Source organism: Simochromis diagramma, unplaced genomic scaffold, assembly GCF_900408965.1.
Source record: "Simochromis diagramma unplaced genomic scaffold, fSimDia1.1 OVJJ01000419.1, whole genome shotgun sequence".
Lineage (NCBI taxonomy): Eukaryota > Metazoa > Chordata > Actinopteri > Cichliformes > Cichlidae > Simochromis > Simochromis diagramma.
This window is the reverse complement of record NW_024387244.1, coordinates 1,747,168-1,772,841: the sequence shown is the minus strand read 5'-3', so window position 1 is coordinate 1,772,841 and position 25,674 is coordinate 1,747,168. Positions and strand designations below refer to the sequence as shown.

The window sequence follows — 25,674 nt, the reverse complement described above, 5'->3', positions numbered from 1 at the left end:
CCAACTGCAAAACTACACATTTTTAATATTTATTCTGTTTCAATTAAATGCATTACATGGCCAAAGCCTTCCAATAATGATTTTTCTTACAAGTTAGGAAGTACAAAATAAAATACAATTAGCCTGAAGCTTAAAAAGCTTTATGGATAAGCCTAGAAACGTACAGTAAGTGGTTCTGGTTTTGAGAAATGTGCAGAATTGTTAAAAATGACAGTAACCTGTTTGAATACATGACAATGAAGCAATGAAACTAGTACAACAAGAGACCTGGAGAGCAGACATGCAGCTGTGCTCTCCCGTATTTACAATAAACTTCATTGTAGGAGAGCGAGAGCTCTCAGTAGGAAGTACTGCATGAGCCACAGACAGTACACTGGTTAGACATGAGAAGAGGAAACTATCTTCTTGCTAAACATTAAAGAAGTAAGAACAGGAAGAGCTGTCCAAAACATTGTGCATTATTTGATAAGAAATGAGCTAAGGTAATGAGAGAGCAGAGGCCTCTCGCACTTCATCGTAGCCTTTCCTCAGCAGAAAACCTTCCGTCACGTTTAGTAAAGCTTTCCTGTGCCGCCGTGTGGCTGTCAACAGGCCCGATAACACAGTGCAATGTGAGCGTGCATCCTCAGCACATCTGAGGTCTTTTGCAAGTTAAATCCCTGCAGATGTCGAGGTGCACGGCCAGAAAATACACCGCTCTAACGAAAAAGTAGAAACACTTAACAACTTTCACCGTGTTTGTGTAAGACTCTGAAATCCAGGCAGTCTCTCAGAGCGCAAAAGACTCCTGGATTAAAAAAAAAAGAAAAATCGTACAAATGGTAACAAGTGAAGCACCGACTCTGGCACACGTTGAAATGGGACCAAATGTTCACGTGGTAACATGACAACCGCACAGTTATCCACTCAGCATTCAAGCTGCTGAGGAGCCCTTGAGAGTTTCCCTAAAGGAGATCAATCAGGATTAATGATACAGCTAATGATCAGTTAAGGTAGGATCCACGCTTACATTCATCTATGACAACCTTGCGTTTTGTTACATTCTTTCATGTCGGGCCACAATGAATTTAAATTTTTAGACCGATTTAAAGATCCTAAAGTACTTGAGAGAAACTTAGTTTGTATGTTAGAAAAACAGATCGTGTGCTTTCTGCTCTGCATCCTACTGTAGTGTGGCCTAGTTTTTAATGCAAACCAAGCTGTAGTCATAAAATGTGATGGCTGTAGTTTCATTCATTATTACCTCCCCCGACACACACAAATCAATGCTTTAATGCTCACGACACAGGTGCTACGGTGAGCAAGGTAGGACTGACATTTCAAAGGAAAAGGTAGCTGTGGCAGATTTGTTCCATTTTAGTATAAATCTACACATTGTACACATTTCACATCTTACAGGAGCCGCAACTTCCAGTTAAACACGAAGAAATGTTGAAATATCCTGACCTACTCTAAATGAAGACAAAAAAAATCATCTTCCCTGCACGAGAGTGGGACACGGTCACTCTGTTAGAAAGGGCCTACAGAGTTATAGAAACAGAACAAACTGGGAAACAGAATCTCCCCAGTTCACTGTGGTTGCTTCAGAAGTTTAATCGAGAGCCAAAAAAGAAAATTAGGGGAATTCTTGAGTTCTAGAAAATTAGCACGTCTATTAAAATCTCATCACAAAGAGAGCTGAGATTTAATGAAATGTAGCTTGTTTAGTGGTTTCGAGCGCGCGCTACAATAAATTACATTCTGGGGACTTAACGCAGCGCTTGCTGCCTAGATTTTAAATGAAGGCAAAACGCCGTTAACACTAGAACAAGTTTTCTCTTGCACCTTCGTTCTAAAAAGGGGGAAAGAAAAAGAAAAAACGTTACGCTCCTCTATCAAAACCACGGAGACCAACAGAGGATGGACAGTCGGGGGTTGAACGAGTTAGAGATGAGTTTTGAGTCTCTTCATGGGGTCAGCAGGTGATGCTGAATCAGTCCTGTACAATCCCCACTTTGCTTTGGTGCTTTCTGGGCCGGGCCGGGCCAAGCTGTGCCGTGCCGTGCCGAGCCAGACCGGTAGAGGGGAACGGGGCCTCCTCAGGAGAGTTCAGACTTGCTGAGAGCGATGGCCAGCTCCAGGTCTTCTTGCTCCTGCTGGGTGAGCCTGGCGAGTCGCTCCTTTTCCTCTCGCTCGCTCTCGCGCTTTGCCCACTCTATCATGTCTTCCTCGGTTGGATACTGCTCCATGAAAACAGAGGAAACAAAGAAACATACGCACACAATGGATGCAGTTTTGAAACTTTGAAAACCCACCAGCAGCAGACCTTTTTCCTTCAAAGTGGACACTTTGACTGATTTGTAATCACCATTTATGTGCCAGAAACCAAAGACAGTGAGTCAGGACGCACAATTGTAGGGTGCTAAAAAAAAATCATGTATTGGAGTCTAAATTTGTAGCTCTGTGCCCATTCTGAGAAAGGTGCATCGCAATGAGGTCTAAAAGAAATCCAGACTTTTGCAGACCTCCCAAACAAATTAGAAAAAAAGAAGAAAGAACAGGAAAGGCGATTGAAATTGATTTCCCTTTATCCAAATGAAAACAGTCCTCCCTCCAACATATATACCCTTGCAAAGTTCCTGCAGCCACATGATCAGGGCAAAAGCAGGGACTGCGATGCTAGAAAAGCCTGAAGACAAACAGGCACAGCTGTAGGACCACAATCACATGCACTGAAAGCTCCACGGTCACAAAAGGAGTAGGAAGGAAACACAGTCCACTGGTTAAATTGGTTAATCATTGCAGACTGTGTAAATATGTTCATTATTCTTAACGAATGACAGACAGAAGCAACAGAGGTCATCCCACGTGCATCCAGCCATGCAAAGGAGAATCTCCTAGCAACTGTTTTAGAGCCGATAACAACAGGTCACGGTATGAAGAACATGCACGAGAAGACGTGTACAGAATGTGATGATCTGACAGAGAACATGCACTTATCAGTTTGCAGACAACATCCCGCCAATTCTCTTAAACATGAATGAAATCAAACATAAATAAGATACATGGAAAGAGAAATGGTGCTTTTTATTCCACAGCTTTAAGAAAAAAACTTCAGTCTTCTTATTTGTTTTTCATGTTAAGATACTTTAAAGGATCATTACAGAGTTTTACATGTTTTAGTTCATTTACTTGACACCGCACTGTAGCTTCTCAGAAATGTGATTTCCTGGTTTCTTTGTATCCGTTTGTCTCGCCGGGTAACAAATATACACACAGAGCAACCTGTGGCCAAATGAACCTTCCTTGATATGAATCTATAATGATTAATAATGCACCTAACTTTATTACTGTTGTGCCCATGTGGTAATTTATGTAATTCGCTGAATTACAGTCTCTGTTTGCAGTGGCACTTTAATGCAGAAGTTACAGAGCTGACAAGCAGCAGAGAGGTTTTTATGGGCTGGGAAACCATCCTAAATGCAACACATGGTGTGGGAAGTTATCAACAGTAAGCTGAAGCATAGTCCAAACCTCTGATGAATGAACTGAACGTGTAAAACACTTGATCCTTTAAACTCAGGGGTTTACAGGTGGTGATGTCATGGATGCACATAGAAGCCGGAGATGGTGGCCTTGATTCAACACTTTATTAAACAGAGGTGTAAAGAAACACAGAGAGAATACAGTCAATCTGCTTCTCCACAACACACTGCTGACCACACGAGGGCTCGGACACAAACTGATGAATGAATGGATGGATGGATGGATGAACAGAGGAAAGCCTGTATTAATAAACAGCAGCAGAGTAAAGGGGAAAGGAAACTTTGATGATTCGAGAAACGGTGGAGGCACTGGTGTAAGTCAACGAGAGTCAAAGACACAGTTAGTGCATGCAGGTCGGCGACTGACAGGTACATGCGAGGGTGCTCACGTGACAGGAGAGGATCAACAGTGTTCTGATGTGATGCAACTTCACAGGTCATTTCCATGCAGCATTAAAAAGGGTTGAACTAATAGAACTACTTTGACCACCATGACCCGAAGATTAACCCACACAATCACCTTCCTCTTGGTTTCTTTTATTTATATTATTATAGATATATTAATTTTGGAAGCACATTAATGAACGAGAGGAAAAAGAAACCCCTCCACCATTCTTTGGGTTCAAGTTTTCACAGCAGCCTGCACTGATTTAATGTTTCGAGGCGAGGTTAGGTGTTTATCCCAAATCAGTGATGTTATAAAACAGCAACTTACTGAAAAAAGTTTGAGGTATAAAGAGTATGAATGCAGTACTCTGCAGCTCATGAGTCAAGGTCAACTGATGCCACTGTGCCCCATGGGTGGGGAAAATTTCCCTGAGACAAATTTAGTGTTAAAAGAAGAATAAAAACTCAGATAATTACATCGGTAATTATAGAGACTCTAAACTTGCACAGGAAGTAATGTCAATGTGACAAAGTTGGGATGGCTAATAAAAAGCCAAATACAAGCAGCCTGTCATCTCTCCATTCACTGCCAAACATTCTGGTTTATACAGAATATATAATAAGAATATATAAATGTATCTATAATTTCTATGCATTTCCTCACAAAGTAAGAGTGCATCTTCAGTCATAGAGTTAAATGAGGTGGAATCTCATTATGAATCCATAATAGAGCGGGTGAAAAGAAATGTTTACAGGGTTAGACAGCATTGTATTATTAACAATAGTCTGACATATACACAAGCAGCAGAAATGCAAAAGAAACCAAAAAAACCCAAAACAAAAATACAAGATTTACAAGATTTTATTGTTTTAACTGGGAGAAGCGTATGAATCACGTAACATTACGAGCCTGTGCTACCGTGTGACGCTTTAGTAAGCTGGTTAGTTCACTTTAAGGCTCGTCACTGGCAGTGGATGGAGTGATTTCAAGAGCTGGCCTGATTTGTTCGGGGTTGTATCCTTATTGAGTAACTACATGTTGGTTTACAAGGAGGGGAGAAAAAAAAAAAAGAGCGAGAGAGAGAAGAGGGTGTGGCTATTGACATTCAGGTGGAGGTGAGGGAGATGGGGAGAGGGAGTTGCTCACTTTGTCAAAGCTGGCAAATCCATCAGCTTCCCGTGCGTTGCGGCGAGGAGGGGAGGAGGGGGCGAAGGGGTCGGCTAAAGGATCCTTTGCAGGCAGGGAGGAGGAGGAGGAAGAGGAGGAGAAGTCTCCTGAAGTCTGTGGCATGAAGTTTCCTCGTCGATGGAAGGAGTCGGAGGACTCCGTTCGATTGATGGATGATTTCTTACCTGACAGGGCACAGACGGGCAGACTCAGCAAAGGCAGGTTTTATTTCATGAACACTGTTGGCACATCCCCAGACGTGTGATAGCTACACTGTTCCAACCGAACAGAGCTACAGGCACTTTTTGTTTTCTGGATAACAGGATCAACTGACCTGGAGGTGGAGGAGGAGGTCTGGTAGGCGTACCCGTTTTTGGCGGCAGGGCTGGGGGCACATCAGAGCTGGCAGGTTGGCTCTCTTCCTGGAAGAGGTTCCTGCTGTCGACTCCAAACTGCTCAGCACCATTTGACTGGAATGAAAAGGTCCAACCAAATCAAATATATCGATTACATAAGCAGGAAGGTGCACGAATTTACTTAAGAACAGCACAGAGGCTGCGTCATCACTCGCAAGCTCTGTTGCACATCAGTAAAACCCCGATAAATAAAGGTACAGGTACTGTGGTGTAAACAGCAAGTGTGAAATTAGTGTTTCCACACCGAGTTCACAAGAGCTCTCTGCACAGTAGCTCAAGGCTGCAGAAGGCTGCAGGATTTACTACTATGCAGAGACAGAGGCATTTTTGTGCATACAGATTCCTTTCCATGCATACACGGGGCTTTTTATAGTTGCAAATATAAACCAAAAGTAACATAAGACTGGATAATTATTTATTATATATGATGTATATACGATGCACGAAACGACGTGACAGAGGATATATTAAAAATCTGGAAATTACCTTTGCCAAAGCACTGAAATCTGCAAAGCCTCCTCCAAATGACTCATTACCAAACACAGCAGCAAACGGATCTGAAACATCAATGAAAAACGACCGAGTGCATGAAATCAGCAGCACTTCAATGCCTCATCCAGCATCTTATTAACAGAAAAGCACATTTTACTTTATTTATTTTTCATTATTTTCTTATTTGCTGCTATGAGTTCTGTCCCCAGTGGGTGGTGCCATGCCACAAGCTGTACCTGCATCTGAGGAGGCACTGACCGCGGTACCACCGGGAGCAAAAGGGTCATTGGATGCTGCGGTGTCCTTCTAAACACAAACAAACACATCAGACGTTTTTATAATCCAGCCTGAGTGGACAAACACGCTCACCTGTAACGTGATTTACTACAACTAGAGCATGTACATCAAACAAAAACGTAGCAGTTCCTCTTTTGGCCACCAGTATTTTAACTCTTTCTGAGCCAATAAGGGAAGAAAACTAACGTATTCTATAAGCAGAGGGCTAAGATCCAAACTTTGGGACTCATTGCTATAAATTAGCTTCTTCTTCCTCTTAACAATTTACATGTCAGCGATTTTAACACATTTCTATGCATTTAAACTCTTATACAGAATATTATATATAAAGTATATATAATAAAGTGGATGATAAGCGTTCAGGCGTATACGCTCGGTGCTTCTAAAATTACTGCAAACCTTTAGAATGGTAATAAAACATCTGGGACAAATAATTATATTCTGTAAAATACTGTCACAAAAATCTTACTCAACACACTGTAAACAGGTTTTATTAGCGGGTCTACTCACCACAGCCAGATCAGAGCTCGGCGGGGAGCTGCTAAAAGGATCCTTGTCTCCATCTTGAGAACCAAACGGGTCTGCCTCCTTTGTGCTGGTCATTTTGCCTCCAAACGGGTCTGAATCGGCTGTGTTGTTCCCTTTAGAGCTGAACGGATCGTTGGATGCTGCCGCTGGATTGGTGGATTTGGAGGCGAAAGGATCCGGACCCGCTGGTACGGCTGCTGTATCGTTCACCTTGGCTGCAAAGAGGTCTGGCTCCGGCACGCCAGAAGTGGTACCGAAGGGGTCGGCTGAAGCAGAGAAAGGGTCCTCTGAGGAAAACGGGGTGCTGGAGGTTTGTGTGAAGAAAGTGTCTGCAGCAAAGGGGTCTGAGCCTTTGAACGGATCTCCTCCAAAAGGATCTGATTTAACATAAACAGCAGGAGAAACATAATGAATAATAAGACCCACTCGTCAGATTTGACATATATATATATAAATAAAACAATGCTGTGCTTGTGTGACATTTATTGCTCATTAAATACTTTGAGCAGCACCTCCAACATCTGCTTTTCCAAAAGGATCTTCTTTGAAAGGATCGTCTACAAAGGAAAACACACCATCAGTCTGCCAGCGTTCATCAAGCATTAAAAACACTATTTTTTCCATCTTGATTTTTCACGATGAGGTCTTACGATCGGTAAAAGGGTCTGAATGGAAGAAATCCATCTCAGGCAGGGAGGGAGGGCTGCCCTGTGGTGGCAAGGAGCGAGGGCCAGGCTGAGGCGGAGAGGGGGAGCTGGTTGTTTCTGTCGGCTCTGCAGGCTCCTGCTTGCTCTCTGGCTCTGGTGATGCAACCTGTCGCAGAGAGGCACGGCGCTCTGAGCATTACAGTGAATCATGCATCGTGGTTATGGAGGGGGAGGGGTTTTAACACCCATCTGATGATTTAACACAACTATCAGGTTACATCTTTGCTGTCTGCTGTCAGTCTATGCACTTGTCTGGCACGCTGCATGTCCAACATCTCATATCTGCTTCTGGTACAAACAGCTTTTCACAGACAACATTTCAAAGACATGTGGGTAAAACAAACATCGCAAATGTCACACTCGATGACAATGAAAACAAATACTAATGATAAAAATCAAGAAGAAGAACAGAAAAATACAAGGAGTCACAAAGATGCTGTTTATTGGTTTTCATGGGTATACTTGGATAAGTTTACCTTCGGTGGGGTCTCCTTAGGTGACTCCTTTGCATCTTCTGTAACCTCAGAGGAGACGCCAGGCGCAGGGCTGCTGCGTTCCTGCTTAGAGAACAGACGCACAACTTAAAAGGACAGCATCTGATGTTTTTTTGATAAAAGCTTTGAGTTAAAGCGACGGAGTAGCTCATCTGGTTATTGTAATGTGTAGGTTACATGTTTTTGTTGTCGCTGTGTTGTTTCCTTTGAGACTCACTTTGATTTTTTTGAGATTATCTGTGATGTTTTCCACAAGAACACGGCACAGTTGTAGCATGCATTAGGCTTTACAGCTGTGTCTGTCCACATTTAAAACTACTGTAAGAGTGCTTCTTATTATTATTCATGTAGTTTTTACCCTAACATTGCTCTCCCAGGGCTTGGCAAGGCTCGACAGACTGTACATATCAGTGTAGAGATCATCCAAGGCATCATGTTTCTGCTTTTCATCTTCCCCAGCTTTTGGACTCTCTTCGTCCTTCTCCTCTTCCTTTTCTTTCTCATTCACGCCACCTCTCTCCTCTGAATCTGAATGCTCTTCCACTCTCAGTTCTTTAAGGTCCTCCTGGAAGAGGTCCCTCTGGAAGAGGTCCCCATGGTGGAGCTCTGCAGCGGGGCCTGCTGATCCATTGACCATGACAGGAGAGCTGTCCTCAAGGGCTCTCTTCCAGCTGAGCTGAGCAGTCACCGATCGCTCCTCCACCTGAAGGTCGTTCAGTTTCTGTTGGACCTACGTGCCAGAAGAGTAATTTTTATAAAAAATGACACGATTAAAGAGCAGAGACAACACTTAAACACAGATATTATGAATTCTGTAGCCAGTGTACACAGAAAGTACAGCATTAGGAACACACTGGTGGAGCCACAGCAGTGTTGCTCCATCTGTCCACACAGAAATTCTGGAAGTGCTCAGTATAATCACTGCAGCTATTATTCATGCGTTTGGGTATGTAACAGTTGTGCAGCCTGCTGATTACAGTCGGAAAATAACATTTCCATCAGCTGCATAGGTGCCAAAAAATGAAAAAATGTTTTCTCTGCAGACATGCTGTACGAAACCAGGGAAGAGCTTTTAACCTGTGCAACTTGTGTGAAAGAGTCACGCACAGACTCCTGAAGAGGAGTGAGCTGCTCCTGGGCAGCCTGGACCTTCTCCTGAAGTTTCCGGCTCTCCTCCTGCAGAGCCAAAAGCTCCTCTCGGGCCTGGACCAGCTCCTCCTCATACTGACATATCCTTTGTTCCTGCTCCTCGTGCTCTGACTGCAGAGATGAGATCTGAAAGGAAAGTAACCAGAATTCGAGGTAATTACACAGCTCCTCAAAAGGTTACCAAAAAAAAAAAAAAAAAAAGAAGGAGGCAACTTACAAGTTGGGTCTCCTGGTTGGTCTGCTGTCGAATGTGAGTGAGCTGCTCCTCCAGGGAGGCCTTCTGTTGGTCCAGCTCATCTAAAGCATCTTGAACCTTCTGACGCTGAGTCTGAAGTTGCTGCAATACTTCGGTTTCCTTTGCCACCTCATCTTGAAGGTCCTGTGGACATAAAGTCAAAGGGGGGAGGGAGGGAGGGAGATTCAATAACAGAGAGGAAGTGAGCAACAAAGAGACTTTGGAAAACAACCTTTAAAGTTACTGATTTTTGGAAAGATAATAGTAATAATAATAATAAGATAATAAACTTTATTAATCAGGTAAATGTAACTGTTACATCAGCTCAACAGAATAAAACAAGAGAAAGGTGGTAAAATAAAAGATTAAAAAGATACATTCACATAAAATGTAAGTAGATGGTTTTATGAAGAAGGTGAGAAAAGAATAGAGAAGAAAAACTGGTGAAACCAAGTGAAGGTAAAGGATTTTAAAAAATAATGTGCACTAATGCTGTGTTACAGTGTTACAGAGTAACCACATTTCTACTCTAAATACTAACTTTTAATACAATTCCTGAAAAAGCTCAATCGGCTGTTATATGTCAGCTTGCCGGAGGGAGAAAGGCTGACGTCACAGTGTGGAATTATTTTCGTTTACAGGCTGCAGATCATTTTGCAGCTCAGTGAGTCAGTGAGATCGTTAACATCCTTTCAGCAGCGGCTGTCGCTGAAAGGACAACGGCAGCTTTTAATCTCTATACTAATATCAGAAACAACACAAAGTGCTTTAACAACAACATGTTAAGGCAGAATAGATTATGGAAATAAAAGCTTGTGCTTTGCATGCATTTATCTTTATTAAAATTCCCATGTTAGAAAATTTGTATTTCCTTGATTCTTAGAAAATCACTTCCTGTTTTGAGGCTGGCTTTCCAGGGTTTGATTTCAAAGGTGGTACGACTGCCACAAAACCCATTCTTAACCTCTGAGGAATGTTTGGGTATGTGTAGTATACCACGTCCAGGAAGAAACTCAGACAATATAAATAACCAGAAGCACTCGCACATAAGTACAATCGAGTGCAGCTACAAAATTCAGCTACATCAGCTCCTTCGACACCACCCTCGCACTCAGACTCATTCCTAAAGAACTCTGCAGCCTCGCCCCTTTAAGCCAAACAGCTCCCAAAATAGAGCCCAGACGAGGCAGATCAGCCTCTTCCTCTCTTCCTCTTCCTCTCCGAGTATCATTAACTGCATTTCTGAACAAGCGTCTCAGACTGCAAATCAAATGTGTTATTGATCTTCCCCTCCAGAACATTCAGCACCATAAAAGTGAGCTTACCAACCTGCATTCGTTTTGCTTGTTTGTTGGTTTTTAAAGGGAAAACAGACAGAAACGCACACGTGCGTTTAATGCATACTAACTGTGCTCCAGCAAGAGTTTTTGTAAACCAGTGATTTAGAATACAGGTAAAATCTCACAAAGAGACCTCACCTGCACTTCGGTGCTGCGCTGTCGGATGGCCTCCTCCTTCTCCTTGATCTCCTCCTCCACAGAGCTCTTCTCCCTGGGGTTGCAGCAAAGGAGACAAGTGTATTTAACCACCAAGGAGAGCACCAGCCCACCAAGCCCAAGCCAGCTCTCTAGTGAGCATGCTTTACCCGGCCCCTGAACCACCACCAGCTCCTCTCCCTCGGCCACCATGATGTTCTCCTCGACTCCCAACTTTACAGAAGAGAAAGCAGCATCAAGTCCTGCAGCGAGAGCAGGTGTGTGTGAGCGCTGCGCTGTGGGCGACTGCGAGGATAAGTGTCGGAGAAAGCGAGCACGTACTTGCTCAGTCAAACGCGTGGGAGAAAGAGCGAGAAGCAGATGGCTGCTTCGGGGATGGAGGGAGAAAGAGAGGAGGAGGGACGAGTGATGATCTGCCAACCTCCAACATCTATCATCTGAGCCGTCCGTGTGCTCATCCTCTCTACGCTTTTTCAAGCATGCAGCAAGAGGGAAAGAAGAGACGGGTGGGGTAGAAAGGAAGCGTCATAACTTGTGCACAAAAGATACTTCAACTACCTTTAAAGGAATCCTGTGCTTGTGTTGAGTGCTGTGGTAAGGTGTTATATAAACCATTAGACACAAAAAAAAGGGCCTCGCTGACATTTAACTCTGTTATTGAATATAAACGATTACTCTAAGGGATTTTGTGCTAGTATTTTCAGCTCAAAGGAAAACTGAGAACAATTACCAGAAACAGGAAATAAAGAGGAAGCACATACAGAGGTAAAGAAAAGATCCTGATTGGTAGGGCTGTGCGATATGACCAAAACCTCATATCCCGATACAAGACATCTATCGTCCGATAACGATATAAATCACAAAAATGTAACATTTTCTGTAAATTCTGTGAATCTCGGGCAGCTCGACTTGCATGAAGTGTTTCCTGCTGGGTGTCATGTAGCTGGAGTCGAGTGTTTTAACCGATGCATGAAACGATACATTTTTAGACATAAGTTGTAACAGCCGCCGTTTTCTTTGTGAGTATTTATTACACGGCGTGCTGCGAGGAAAAGCCTGTTCTAACGTTTGAGTCTAAGGTTTATTTTTTAGCACCTGGCGACTCTTTTTTACTTCTCATCCGTAAATAATCTGCATCTTTCACGTGATTCAGTTTATTTTGAAAAGTCTCAACAGGATCTTGAGCTTTATTGTGAAAGGTTTACGTGGAACATAAACCAGCGGACACGCGATGCTGTTACCGTCGTTGTTGCTAACGACAACGCATAAAAACAGGCGCTTGTCCGTCCATAGTGTGGTTATATTAAATATAAGAGAAAGAGAGAACTTTAAGAAATTAATATAAACACTACAGTGACATCAGAACATGAACAAATATTACCGTAAACAGTTTATTTTGTGACACCACGAAACAAATGATAGCGTAAAATGAAACGATAGACGCTTTTTATATCATCATCCGATATATATCGTTACATCGAACAGCCCTACTGATTGGTGTTTTTACTTAAACATGTTTTTCAGTAAGTATTTCTGCTCACTTGTTCTCTTACATTTGTTTTTGGTTCAGTATTTTTCACACAACCTTAACAAAACTAACATTTTAATATTGTTGTGTGAAGACACAAAAGAAATTATGCCTCAGTTTAACTTATTAAAAAACTATTCTATCGCTCGCCGCACAACAAACACACAACTCCCCTGATAATCTACGAGCTGCAAATGCAAAGGGAACCGTTCCCAACTTCTACTCACCCATCAGCATCATCGTCATCATCACTGCCAACCTCCTTATCCTGAACAGAAGGCTGCTGCCCCATTCTGAAGCAGCAAAGACGCTTCATCTTTCCAAACTCTTATTAAATAAAATCTGTCCGCAGGTGATTTCTAACTCAGTTTCCATCCTTCTTACTTCAAACAGCTGTCGTCTAGTGTGTGTCTAAGTGTGTGTGAGATTCTATGTGTGTTTATTGGAAGGCAGAGGTAGGAGAAAAGGCCACTTTCTCACTTCTCCCTCTCAGTTTTCACGAAAAGGGAAGCTACGTTCTGTGAAGTATGGAAATGAAATCCATTACTATGACAACTGCTCAAACCAAGACTCCATGTGCAAAGCATGCATGCAAATGTGCAGCTGCTGCAGCTTTCACTTAAAGGTACATCTGGCATTTAAGATCATGTGAAGTAAAAAGGCAAAAGAAGGTAAAAACATAAAGTCTGGAATCAGGTCGTGTCTCAGGATCTCTACTAAGTCAAGGTTATGACTTTCAGAAAAACGAATCATCTTGTTTTTGAACCGTTCTTTTTGCTTTGATCACAAAGGCAAACCTCAGGTTATGCACTGCTGCCCTCACATGGCCCTGTGTCGTTATCATTTTAAATCTATTGTTTTCTGAAATGTTGCGAGGCCTGCAGACCCTGATGTACCAATGTTCCCGCCAACATGCTTCACTGTGCGAAGGTTTCGGTATTTTTATTTATTTACAATTTTTCCATTTTTGCCAAAGAGTTCAACTACTGTTGTCACATCTACATAGAACTCTGTCCTCTTCTCAGTGATCTCTGGGTTTTATTTGTGTCTTTCCATTCACACCATTTTAACTTGTGCATTTCTTACTGTGGAGACAAAGACTTTAACAGGTGACTGGTGCAGATGTTATGTCGCTCCCCTGGGTTTTTTTAACCTCCGTCACGACTAAAGGTTTTGCTCTCGGTGCACTCGCCTCACCACGCCCACTCCAAGGTTGACTGACAACACTCCCATCACATTTTTCTCCACACTGCTTATTGTAACGTGATTGCCTACAAGGTCTTTGGAAATTATTTTGTAGCCTTTCTAGGCTTCGTGGGTCTCTTTGAAGCTTCTTTTAAGATCCCATAAAAGTTGTTATAATGAGGTTTGTTCACATCAACCAAACTTATAAAGATGTGATTTAACCATTTGAATCAGGTGTGTTGGATCAAGGACACATCTAACGCCTGCAGGTTCCCCCTCTGCTTCATCGGACTTAAAGTGGCTTTGGGAGTTGTAGCGCTGAGGTTCCCTCTGCACTCTGAGTGACCGCAGAGTCTTCAGCCAAGTGCTATTGTTGTGTGTCATTATTTCTGTTGTGTTTGATTATGATTACTACTTAGATGACATTCAGACAATGCAGATAATCAGTGCAGAAATCCCATTAATCCCAAACAGTTTACACCCTCTCCAGGGGCGGATCTAGAGAGATTTTCTTAGGGTGGTATGGGAATCAAATAGAGTGGCCATCTCTTTACACGTGCAGGTGTTACATTCTGTTATATATATAGTTAAAATACATCAAATGGAGTAAGTTCTTACTGGCTTTCAGTTCAGACCCTTTCCACCGCTCGTCTTTTTAACCGTCTGCTGCTGCAGTAACACAAGTGTTTATTATTTTTACTGGAACTTTGGCTGTGCTCAAAGAAGTGCGAGTGTGTCCCTCCTGCATACCTGAACCAGCAGAGGCTCACAAACACTCAGCTTGAACCCTTCATCTTTAGGCCAACAATATAAACCACCAATGAAATCATCTCCACCGCCATCACTCTGTTAATAACATGTAGGTGTTTGCCTTTTTCTTTAAATGTGAGGAGAAATGATTACCTTTGTAGTTCAACAATCTCGTTACTCAGTGAGTCCAGCTCCTTGATGGCAGAGAAGTCGGCTGCTAGGTTAGCTGCGTTGTTCTGGTGAGGACAGGAAAACTCAATATCACCAGTAAAGAGCAGAAACACCCACATAACTGATATGCAGATGAAAGTACTGGAGACCAGCGACTACTTAACACAAAAGACAGTCACAGCATAAATAAACAAATGAACTACACTAACGGCTTTACAGAGGTTACACATCAAGTCATCTACTGTTAGAGGCTCAACAGGCAGGGCTTGGGGAACAGTGGTTTTAAAAGCAGCCTAGCTGATACCACTTACTTAAACTATACTACTGAGAATTTAAAAAAAAAAATCTAAAACGTCTTCAAAGCCTTGATAAAAACACACAACCACAGAAACAGATACAGCGATAAGAGTGCATCTCAAAAACTAAAAACAGTAACCTTTGTTTCTCGTCAGCTTCCCTCAAAAGCACAAGGGCAAATGGAAACGAAATATCAAATTCAAATATTTAGGATAAAACTACGTCAGATAAGAAAAGAGGCAACCTGTTGAGAGTTATGAGATGCACTAGACTGTTTCTGATGAATCGCACTCACTCAGGATTGTGTCAGTGCACGTGAAATGGATGAAATGCAAAAATGCAAAAAGACGAGGTAAAGAAACAAACTGCTGCAGAGAGAGGAAATAAGAAACACACACAGCTGCAAGCTTAACAGGAAAAATACACAACACACACACACACGCACGCACAAACACACCAAGAGAAAAATACGTCACTGAAAGCCACAATTAAGACAAGCAACATAATTTATATCTAACAGTGCTGATGCAATGGAAAATTATAATAAGTCACTGCTGTAAACAGATGGTGAAAACTGCAACCAGAGTCTGTTTTAAGCTATAAAAAAGACAGCTGCTCCAATTCACTATCAATCAATCTCATTATTAAGGATCTTTCAGCGTCCATGAGATCAGTTTTTGTGTGTTTTTAATTCTTGAATTGCAAGCGATTGCTGGGTTCTTAAAATCAAACCAAACACTAATATTTGGTGATTTAAATATCTGATATATCGGCTGATTTAGAAACTTGTTTTATCATCACAGAAAGCTGTAGATAGTTCGTTTATGCTCAGATCAGCGAGTTGTTGTTTGTTTGTGGTGTTGCCAAACAACCACCGCATTCTTCTTCCTGCTAAGGTCATCAGATCAGAGGCTGCTGGTGGCCCCACGCGCTCAATTTAAAACTCGTGGCGATCGGGCCTTTCAGGCAGCACGGCTGTGGAATTCTCTCCCACTGGTTTCACGCTGTACAGAGTCCACTGGTTCTTTTAAAAAGCAGCTGAAGGCATTTTTATACAGGCAAGCTTTTAGTTAATTTGTTGTATTTTACTGTTTTACATTGTTATTTGTTGTATTTCCATTCTTTTCATTTTTTTTGTTGTAAAGCACTTTGTGATTTTTATCTGCGTAAAGCGCTAAATACAGAAATTTTACTGACTTACAAAAGGGAAATTACAGAGTGCCCTCTGGTGGACAAACTATGCAACATCAACAGTCATAACACAGTTGAAGGGTGCTGCTCTCATCTTTAGCTTACTTACAACTAGGGCTGCACGATTTTGCATAAAATGAGAATCACGATTTTCTTTTCCAGTATAAATATTTATTGCGCTTATTAACTGCACATCAACTTCGTAACAGGTGAGACTGAACATAAAAACAATAAATAAACATAAAAACAACAAATGTCTCACATTTTGTCGTTGCTGCAAAATGTTGTACTGCTTGAAATTCCGACGCTGCGTGTATAGAGCAGGTAGTGCAACAATAGAAAAATAGCTGCGGGACGGCACCGTGTAGCGTTTGTCTAGGGTGTTGATCATTTTCCTAAATCCCTCGTTTTGCACAGTGTTGATGGGAGCCATATCTTTGGTCAGGTGATAAGTGATAGCCTCCGTAATTTCTTTGTGCCTGCGGGAGGTCGACGGGTATAGGGAAGCGCTGTATAAGGTTCCCGTTATTGATGTTTGGGTGGTTCCAGTCACTTTCTCATCATCCCTGACGTGCTCTCCGTTGTTTTTTCCCTGCCAATGTTAGCAGCCAGCTTCTGTATCACGTGGTATAAGGCTCCGCCCTTGTCATTTGTTGAGCAGGAAGAGTGAGCGCTTGTTTTCATGCAGATTACGTCCCGGATCAAAATGCGGTACAATCGTCGTCGTCTTTTTATTTTTTTTAAATAGTTGTCATTTGGAAATGAGATCGCACATAAGTATGAATCGAGATCGCGGTTTTCTAATGATTAATCGTGCAGCCCTACTTACTACATTTTCATTTATTGGCTGTTTTATCTAGAAACCGATATATGAGGAAAATGGCTAGTATCAGGCCGTTATTAATATAATAACAAATAAAATAGTGACGGCCTGGAAGCATTTATTTGTAAATCCTAGGTGACTTCCTTCTCGAGTTACTGCATTCACAAGATTTACAGGCAACTTGACCTCTGGCCTTCGTTTTTAATAGTAGCCTTACAGTATCAATAAGAAAATCCTACATCATCTCGTTCTCAAGTTATTGCGTTCATTAACTGGATGTTCGTGCCGATTACCCGTCTGGCCCGTGTGGTGATGAACCTTTTACTGCTGAGGGGTAAAAAGGACCCAAACATCACTAATAATTATTCACAACTCGAGTGCTGAGAGCGACTCACCTGTTTGATGTTTTGTCTGTCAGACGGAGGAATCATCTCTGGGGACAGATTTTGTGGAGGGTCTAAGCCTTTGGTCAGTTTCAGATTAATTAGATAAAGCGCCAATGCGAACTGCTCTCGCGTCAGTTTCCCTATGTCTCCAATGTCACAGAGCTCCCTGAGGGGAAAGAAAAAAAACAGAAGCACACAGGTTACATAAGACAGTAACGATTTATACTTCAGGCAGTGCCTATTTTTGATGGCCAGGCTAATCGTTATGTGAGGGAAACCAATACACACAGAAGCTAATCAGCCACATGAAGATAAAAATCCATAATAAGATCATCTGCTGGTCGTGTGCATGAACACATACTGCACTGCTGCATTTTGCAACATTCAGTTATAGCTGGAACTAGAACATGTTTTTACATTTCACTTATTATAAATAAAGTGTAAAAATGAATGTTTCACAGATGTTTTATGAACATTGTATCTATTCTAACCATCTATGCCATTGTTAAAACACATAAGCACCTTATTTTCCAACACTATTATTTCTCTCTAGTGTAAAATAACTATTTATCTACTTCTTATGACACGTCTCTCTGCAAATCATCCTTTGTAGCACTTCATGGAGTTTCTTCCTCTTTTTTCCTTCGTTTGTGTGAACAGAAGGGCAAAGTGCACAGGATGCCTTATGTTGCACAAATTGCAAAGCTCTCCGAGGTAAACACGTAAAACAGAGTAACTGATTCTTTGAGTAGAAGCTGGACAGAGGAGTCAAAGGAGGAGGTTTTAGTGACGGTACTTACCAAATCCGTGCGAGTGTAGCGGAGGGCAGCCCGGTCTTGAGGAATATATCTCTGACTTCAGGGCCAGACACCAAGCCATCCATGTCGCCGTCCGTCTTGTTGAACAGCTCGTCGAATTTCGCCTTCTCTGCTGGCGATACTACCCACTGTACAGAGAGAGAAAACAAACTTAACCACACTCCTCGCCACCGCGGGAACATTCAGAACAACTTACAGCAACGAGAGATTCACAAACCTTCGCACTTCCTCTAGTCTTTTTCTTTTGAAAAACACACTGAACTAGCCAGTTTGAAATCATCGTAACTGTTGATGTACCAGTGTAGTAGTAAAATAATACTTCTCAGGCACTGCACTCACAGGAGAGGTGGAGCCTGTACTCACAGGGGCAGCTGCTGGTGCTGGGACAGGGGCAGGAGCTGGGGTGGGTTTAGGAGGGTGGGGCATAGTCTTAGAGCCAGCGTGGGAGGAGCGACTGTCTTTGACAGAGGGGGGCGAGGGTAACAGGGGCATCACGGGAGGCACCGAAGGTTTTTTCCTCTTGGAGGGTGGCACCAGGGGAGGCGGTAGGGACATGGGAACAGGCTCCCCCTCTAGAGCTCTGTACACCAGATACATAGCCTGGGAAAGGGCAACAAAGTAATGAGAAATGATTACCCAGCATCCTGCAGTTCAGTCTTCACACTTCCTCCTCATGTCTTGGATCTTTTCGATTCAGAACTATAGAAATAATTTAAGATCCTATGACTCAGTACACAGTTGAACAACCTAAAGTGAAACCAGTTGTGAACAAATACTAAAACCTTATTTGTAATATTAACTCGAGTCTTACCACAGAAAACTCATCTCTGTCCAACATGCCGTCTCTGTCTATGTCACTGAGCTCCCACACCTTCAACACACAGAGATATTATTGATGAGCATCAGTCATCACAAAACTGCAAAATAACAAGTGCCACACCGCCAACTCGCTACAGACTCTCACTTTCTTTTGACGCTTTAAATCTTCCGTATTAAGCTCCAGTGTTACTGTATGGTGTGGTTTCTATTCATTTTTCACTAAAGCAAAAACTTGAAACTAACATCAAAGAGTCCTGTTTGAGAATCATACCCTGCCCAGGATGTCCACCGGCAATTTGGAGTTAAGCAGGACGGGCTTGACCTTCTCTCCCGACAGCATCCCTCCTACTGGGCCAAGACTGTCAAAGATGGAATCGAACTTCATCTTCTCCTCAGGCTGGAAGAAAAACAAAACAGCTGCACGATGAAAATCACTCTAATGGAGACATAGACTGATGTGCAGCTTAGGCTGGTCAGATAAGGTCAGTCTTATACACCTGTCCAAGTCAACAAACATTCAAAGCCACCACGTCTGTACGTGGGAACGTTCTGCAAACACAGCTTTGCTTTGATGAAAAACATCCCGTGATTCTTAGTCTTTAATTTCCTTTTAAACTTCAGTGGCTTTTTCTTCCCCATTTTCATTGCTTGTAAATCTAATTTTGCGAGCTGCATATTGGCTTCATTAAAGCATGTTGTGAATCTTGTATGTAAAAAGAGCTCTTTTCCTCCTCTTTTCTCAGCTGCTCCCTTTAGGGGTTGCCACAGAGGCCCGACATCCCAGCCTGTCCCTAACATCCTCCTGTGTCACACCAACCAGTCTGCACATCCTCCTCTTTGTGGTCTGCCTCATTTCCTCCTGCCTTACAGCTCCATATCCAACGTCCTTTGTCCAGTATTTCCACTATCCCTCTTCTGCACGTCTACATCGTCTCAGCCTTGCTTCTCTTAACCACGCTTAAAGCCTGAACCGTGGAATAATTCAGATGTTTCTTTTTTAAACTTGAGTTTTTATTTAACCTTCTGAGATTGTTTTAAACTAAATATCAATGTGAGGGTTTTTTGTTTTGTTTTTTTAGTTTTTTTATTAGTGTCATTTATGTTACATCCAACATTTGGTGCAATTTATTGGCCACAGTTTTTTTGTTTTTAAACAAAACCATTTTGGGGCGTTAGGCTTAAAAAACCCATCACACTGTTGATGAAAAGGGTTTTACAAACTCGTGTATCAAATATGAGAAACTTGGTGTTACAAAGTCACATTGTCTCCGAACCCTTTGACCCGATCTGTCCGTTTGACTCAAATTATGTCGCTGATAATGAAAATCTGAGCATCTTCAAACAATATAAACAGACTCAAGACGCTAACCAGCATCTCAGCAGCAGAGACATGTTGGCCTTCAGCTGCACATAGAGAAAAAAGAAGATCATTTTGGTACTTCTGATTCATGTTTATTAACAAGTAGCACTGGGATTGCAGAGCTATACATACTGCTTAAATGATCACAACGGGAAAAAAAGATGCTTCTCTTAAGGTAACAAGAAAGGAGATAAAACTAGGAAAACATGAGAATTAAAAAAAACAATCACAACTATATTTAGACAAAAAGATAGCACGTTGGAGCGCGCCTCACCTTGACAACCCAGGGAAGGTCAGCAGCCCCCCCTCCTGCTAACAGCGGGCTGCTGCTGTCATGCTGGAGATGAGCACAAATATTTTTAAAAGCCAAGACCAAATACTAACAGTTAAAGTTGTTTGTAGTGAAACAAGCACCTGTGAATATACCACAGATCTACTGTATTGGACTTCAAATAACCAGCAGTGACTTTAATAGCAGGCACAGTGTGGATTTATAGCACACAGGAGCAGACTTACAAATTTCGGGGGAGGAACAGCCACATTAAGACTCTTGAGCGCCACCTCCAGGCCATTCTGAGCACAAGCCACCAGCCGCAGGGCTATGAAGAATTGCTGAGGGCAGAAGAAGAAGAGTGACGTAAGCCCGGTGATGATGAACACATTTCTGAAGGAGTTCACTTTGGAGCTACTTGACAGTGTGCTGGTACCTGCTTGTTGAGTGCTCCCTTTCGTTCAGAGTCTGCCAAATCCCAGATCTAAGGAGACATTTACAGATAAAACATCTGTTAGCATCGATGAGAACATTAAAGCTAACAGAGAGCTGCGTCTCCACTCACCTTCCCAAGGACCAGGTCAGCCAGACCTGACCTCTTTAGGAACAGAGCTGCATCAGCTGCTGCCACTCGCCCGCTGCCAGTCAGATCAACCTACACACACACACACACACACACATTAAAGCTTATCTCATCTTAGAAACTATCAGTATAACAAGCTAAAATGCTAACAAAGACAAAACTCTTAGCTTCGAAAAAAGATGGGGAACAACTGAAAACCATGAAAATCAGCTTTGGAGCCTCTGAGTCATTTAAATCAATGCTGGTAATAAACCAAAGCCATTTTCTCAGCAGTCTATTGGCTTAGTCGTCTTTCATGAGGCTCAAAGGAAGTGCTGCTGACATGTTGGGCAAAGGGAAACATTATTAATTCATTGAGGTACTTCCTTTATTGGACACAGGCACTGAAACTGATAAAGAGAAGTGAGATCACTGCTCGCTGCAAGACAGCAGTATAAATGCAGGTTTAGTTTGTGTGCTGAAACTACAAAAACCCCATCCTCTCATTGGAAGATTTTATTTTTTTTGATTATCTCCATCTCCATCCAGAGCCATGTAAAGCCAAACTATGCAGGAGTTATATGCACACACACTGTAACCCATGGGAAAGATACAATGGCATACCTGACGATAGTATTTGTCATAGATGGGGTTTCCACTGGAGAGCTGTTTAAGGAGAAAGAGAAGAATAAAAATTTAAAACAGTCATTTTTTACCTAAATTCAAAAATGTTCCTTATAACAATCTAACACTAATCGTTCAAATGATTTTTCAAAGTTAGCTCTGAAATAACCAACAAGAGTTTGACAGCTACAGAAAGTTTGTCATCCACTGAGCCAGTTAAAGAGCTGCTTGTTATAAGTATAGCCACTGGCTAAATGTGTTAAAAACAACTAAAAATGACTTCAATGACTCATTTAGTAGAACGTTTTAAATTAAAGAAGCCACAGTGTGACTGCAAAACCAAAAAGTTTATAATGGCTGTGTTACAGGTGGGATAACAAATAAAGACAAAAACAATACAGCATCTATGACAATGAGTAGCAACAAGGTGCAGCAGTTTTCAACATTAATAAGTCAGCTGCTTATAATTACAATAAATCCAACTTTTACTCTTAACAAATGCCTGAAAAAAAGCGATTTCTTAAACTTTCCTACTTCCTGCCATATAAGCACATCAAATATTGTGTAATTTTGCTTAGAAAAATCCGTATTTATGCAGCATTGTTAATAATTACCACAATCTCCCCCTATTAAAATGAGGCAGCTATTTTGTCTTTTTGAGTTGAAATAAAACATGTCTGAAAATGCTGATGTACCTGATCAAAAACAAGCCACAACCTAAATATATTCAATTAATACAAAGAGAAACTGTTTAAATGTCACTGAGGCTGAGAAAATATCGCTTTTCCAAACAACTGAATCCTTTTTCGATTTATCAGCTGACTGTTTCATTGAAAAGCTACTCTGCATTTCCTCATAAAGATCTATACAAATACTCTGGAGGATGGATGGATGACTCAGAATACACCAGAAGGTTTATGCTGAGTTGCATGCACAGAGAGTGATAACTTTTGTGATAACTTCAGGATGCAGGCTACATTTCCTGGGGCCCCTTGGTCAGCTTTAGGCATTTACAACAAGGCGTCACTCCAAAGGCAACAGTTAGTCTGGCCTTCTGTCATGTCCTCCCTAAACACCCCTCTTTCCTCTGTTAAGAAAAATGTCTACCGTTGGACTAAAGAGGAAATAAAGCAGTGCTTCCTTATTTGTGTAGCTGAAACTGACAACTGGTTGTTTGGTTTCAAATTGGCAGGTGCAAGAAAGGGAGGAAAGGGATGGACAGTAACTGTTTCAAGTGTGAATCAACCAGGGAGTGGCTGGTCAATGGAGGCTAAGGCTTTCAGACACATGTGAGATTACTCTCTACTGTAAAACAGACTTAGATCTGACACAGAAAACAACTCACGCACACAAAAAGCAAAGTTATCAGTCAGCTTTTTCACCCACCAGTTTACAGTGAAATAACTGTTGACACACACATATCTTTCTCTAGTCAATGCAACTTTTTTCTTTTCCCCTATGACACACAATAGTGTGCCTGGGACTGTTGGCGTCTGTAACACTGTGGTCTTTGTACTGGTGACTTTAATTGAGCACTGAAAAAACACCCCTCAATCATCCCCCAGCTAGCCCATACAAAACTGCAGCAGATAGCCAGAAACATCAGGGCGCAGGAGCTGGCGGGACAGGCTAGACTGTTCTAGAGATTATAACCACCCATGGTAATAAAGCACACTGATGTCACTATCAATACCAAACATGAGGCGAGTTTGGGGATTATCGGGCATCTGACAGGAACACTTGCAACAAGCACTGGTGCCTGACAGGCCAATGAACTCCCACAGCTCACAGACAAACACAGGTTTTAAGCCATTTGAGAGACAAGGATCTCAAAGCTGCTCCTGGCAGGCAACTCTTGTCTGTTGCTGGAGGTAACGGCAGCTCAGGTAACAAGTCCACGACTGAAAGCTGCTCATTTAACCTGCCCGTAGCCTCCTAAACAACACAAACACATTCTGACGCTACATTATTTAGAACTTAATTTAGCTAGCAGCAACTGTGCAACCGTTTACCACAGTAGAGGTGGCTAGTTGCTTGTACAATTCACTTCCTCTTGCTAGTTACAACATAACAGCTAACGATATGAGGAGTTTTCTCTATTAACTAATTGTTAACAGCAGCAGCTAACAGGGTAACTGTTAACGCTGTCCACTTTTGAAAGGTCACAGGGGGGAAAGACACCAAGCCAATCATCGAAGCATGTTTACTTCTAATAATAGCAATAACAAGGCAGCCTATTCAGTCTAACCATGTAACAAAGCTACATACGAGGCAAGGAAATCCAACACATAGGCTACAAGCTTTACTGTATATAGCTTGGGTGCTTTATCAGAGGAAAAACAATGTTAGCAGAGGCTGAAGTAGCAGAAATGTGACAGTAGAGCCACAGCAGAGCCACAGCAGAGCCACACATGGGCAGCCCAACACCCAAATAGCCTGCAGCAAACCGGGGCAGCACTAAATACGATTAGAAAACACCCGAAAGGAAACGAAGACGAGTAGCGCTAGCTTACACGGTTTATCTCAACTTTGATAAAGCGACTCTAAAACAGCCCAACACTGGTCACAAACTAGCTGTTAGCTAGCAGGCTAGCTAGCTAGCTACGCCCTTACGCAGTCCCCAAAGAGATTAGGAAGAAACTTTTCCCAGTCACAGCAGGGCTAAACTTCCAAAAGAGGAACCAGAATCAAAGAAAGCCCGCGATTCTTTCAGCCAGGCTTAACCGACGCTGCCGAAACATCTCCGAGCGTAACAGGCAGAGGGCAGAAAGCGTTTGCTGTCGTTATATTTGAGTTGTAAGACAGTGTTACCTGAGTAAGAGACAGACTGGAAGCCATAGTGTTTCTGTTTCCCACCGCTTTCAAGCTGCGCTGACGACAGGCAGCGGTAGAGGCCGCTGAAAACCCTGAAGCCAGACCTCAGGGACCGACCTCCCCTCGGAGCTTCACCATCCCTCCATCGCTGCGAGGAGGTGCACAAATAACAAAAGCCAATGGATGCAGAGATAAATAACAGATAAATAACAAATAAAGACTTGAAACACCCACTCTATGAATTTCTTTACTTTTAGTTGCGTCATTTTGCTATCGGCAATTCATTTTTCTATGGGTCGTTTTAAAATATATTTTAAATGTCTAATATATAAGGCATTTAAAAATATATAGATAAATAGAATATCCACTACGACCAAACACATTTTTATTTAAGTTCGAACACTAGTGAAACACAGCAAATTTTGCAAGTCTGACTTTACGTTTTATGATCAATTTTGTTTCAAAGTAGAATAAAATAGAAAAAGAAATTAAAAAAATAAAAATGAAAAAATTAACTGTTAACATCTGTTATTTTGCCTGTCAATCTATTGAGTTTAATGACAGGAAGCAGAACTGCCCAAGTTGATAAAGTCGGTCAAAGTATAGGAAAATGACAATGAGGACAGAGAACTACGACATTTAAATACAAAGAATATTTCATTACTCGACTGAAATTCCTGCAAAAATTTCAAAAAGCCTCATAAGACAAGTGTTGTTCACCTAGTCTTAGTTTTTAGTCTAGTTTTATTTAACTTAGATTACCTTTGTGAGTAGAAAATAAAATACAGACGAAGGAGAAGATTCAAATGTAAATGCAGCTGAAGTATACCCAGGTACTGCAAACTGTAGTTTACCTTAAACCTTGAGTTTAAACTGTAGCGCAACCTTTGATGAGCCCGGTGAGCAGTAAAATTCAAATGATTGCCCAATTTGAACAGATATCCAAGTCAAATGAGGGAACCAAATTAACATTCATCCATCCATGTTCTTCTGCTGTGGCCTGTCCCAGTTGTCATGGGTCAAGATTAAGGGTTCTACCCTAACCAGGCCATCACCTACACAATAACAAATTAATTCAGAGTCTTTGGACTCTGGGAGGAAGCTGGAGGGAAAAGGGAGAACAGATAAATAAAACATGATGACACACACGCACAAAAAAAGACACAAAATTTCACAAGGATC

The 25,674-nt window shown here is 41.9% G+C and overlaps 1 protein-coding gene across 5 annotated transcripts; it reads right to left on the bottom strand.

Annotated features, from left to right (window-relative positions):
* Nucleotides 1–5: 5 nt before the first annotated feature.
* On the bottom strand, nucleotides 6–24,632 carry eps15 (epidermal growth factor receptor pathway substrate 15). 5 transcript variants are annotated; one of them, XM_040053125.1, is made up of 25 exons: nucleotides 24,490–24,632; nucleotides 21,679–21,720; nucleotides 21,058–21,147; nucleotides 20,929–20,976; nucleotides 20,738–20,833; nucleotides 20,496–20,558; nucleotides 19,133–19,258; nucleotides 18,854–18,913; nucleotides 18,382–18,642; nucleotides 18,025–18,170; nucleotides 17,234–17,390; nucleotides 14,510–14,592; nucleotides 10,876–10,948; nucleotides 9,380–9,541; nucleotides 9,121–9,288; nucleotides 8,372–8,743; nucleotides 7,996–8,079; nucleotides 7,463–7,625; nucleotides 7,313–7,369; nucleotides 6,795–7,189; nucleotides 6,224–6,293; nucleotides 5,982–6,052; nucleotides 5,414–5,549; nucleotides 5,059–5,264; nucleotides 6–2,219 (listed from the first exon to the last, which is right to left on the bottom strand). In XM_040053125.1, the coding sequence occupies exons 1-25, from the start codon at nucleotides 24,514–24,516 to the stop codon at nucleotides 2,079–2,081; spliced, it is 3,297 nt and encodes a 1,098-aa protein (XP_039909059.1). In that variant the 5' UTR covers nucleotides 24,517–24,632; the 3' UTR covers nucleotides 6–2,078. The 5 variants fall into 5 exon arrangements, with proteins under 5 accessions (XP_039909059.1, XP_039909054.1, XP_039909058.1 ...); XM_040053120.1 differs by having other exon boundaries at nucleotides 9,091–9,288; nucleotides 24,490–24,631; XM_040053124.1 differs by having other exon boundaries at nucleotides 9,091–9,288; nucleotides 18,406–18,642; nucleotides 24,490–24,631.
* Between the last annotated feature and the right edge of the window lie 1,042 nt (nucleotides 24,633–25,674).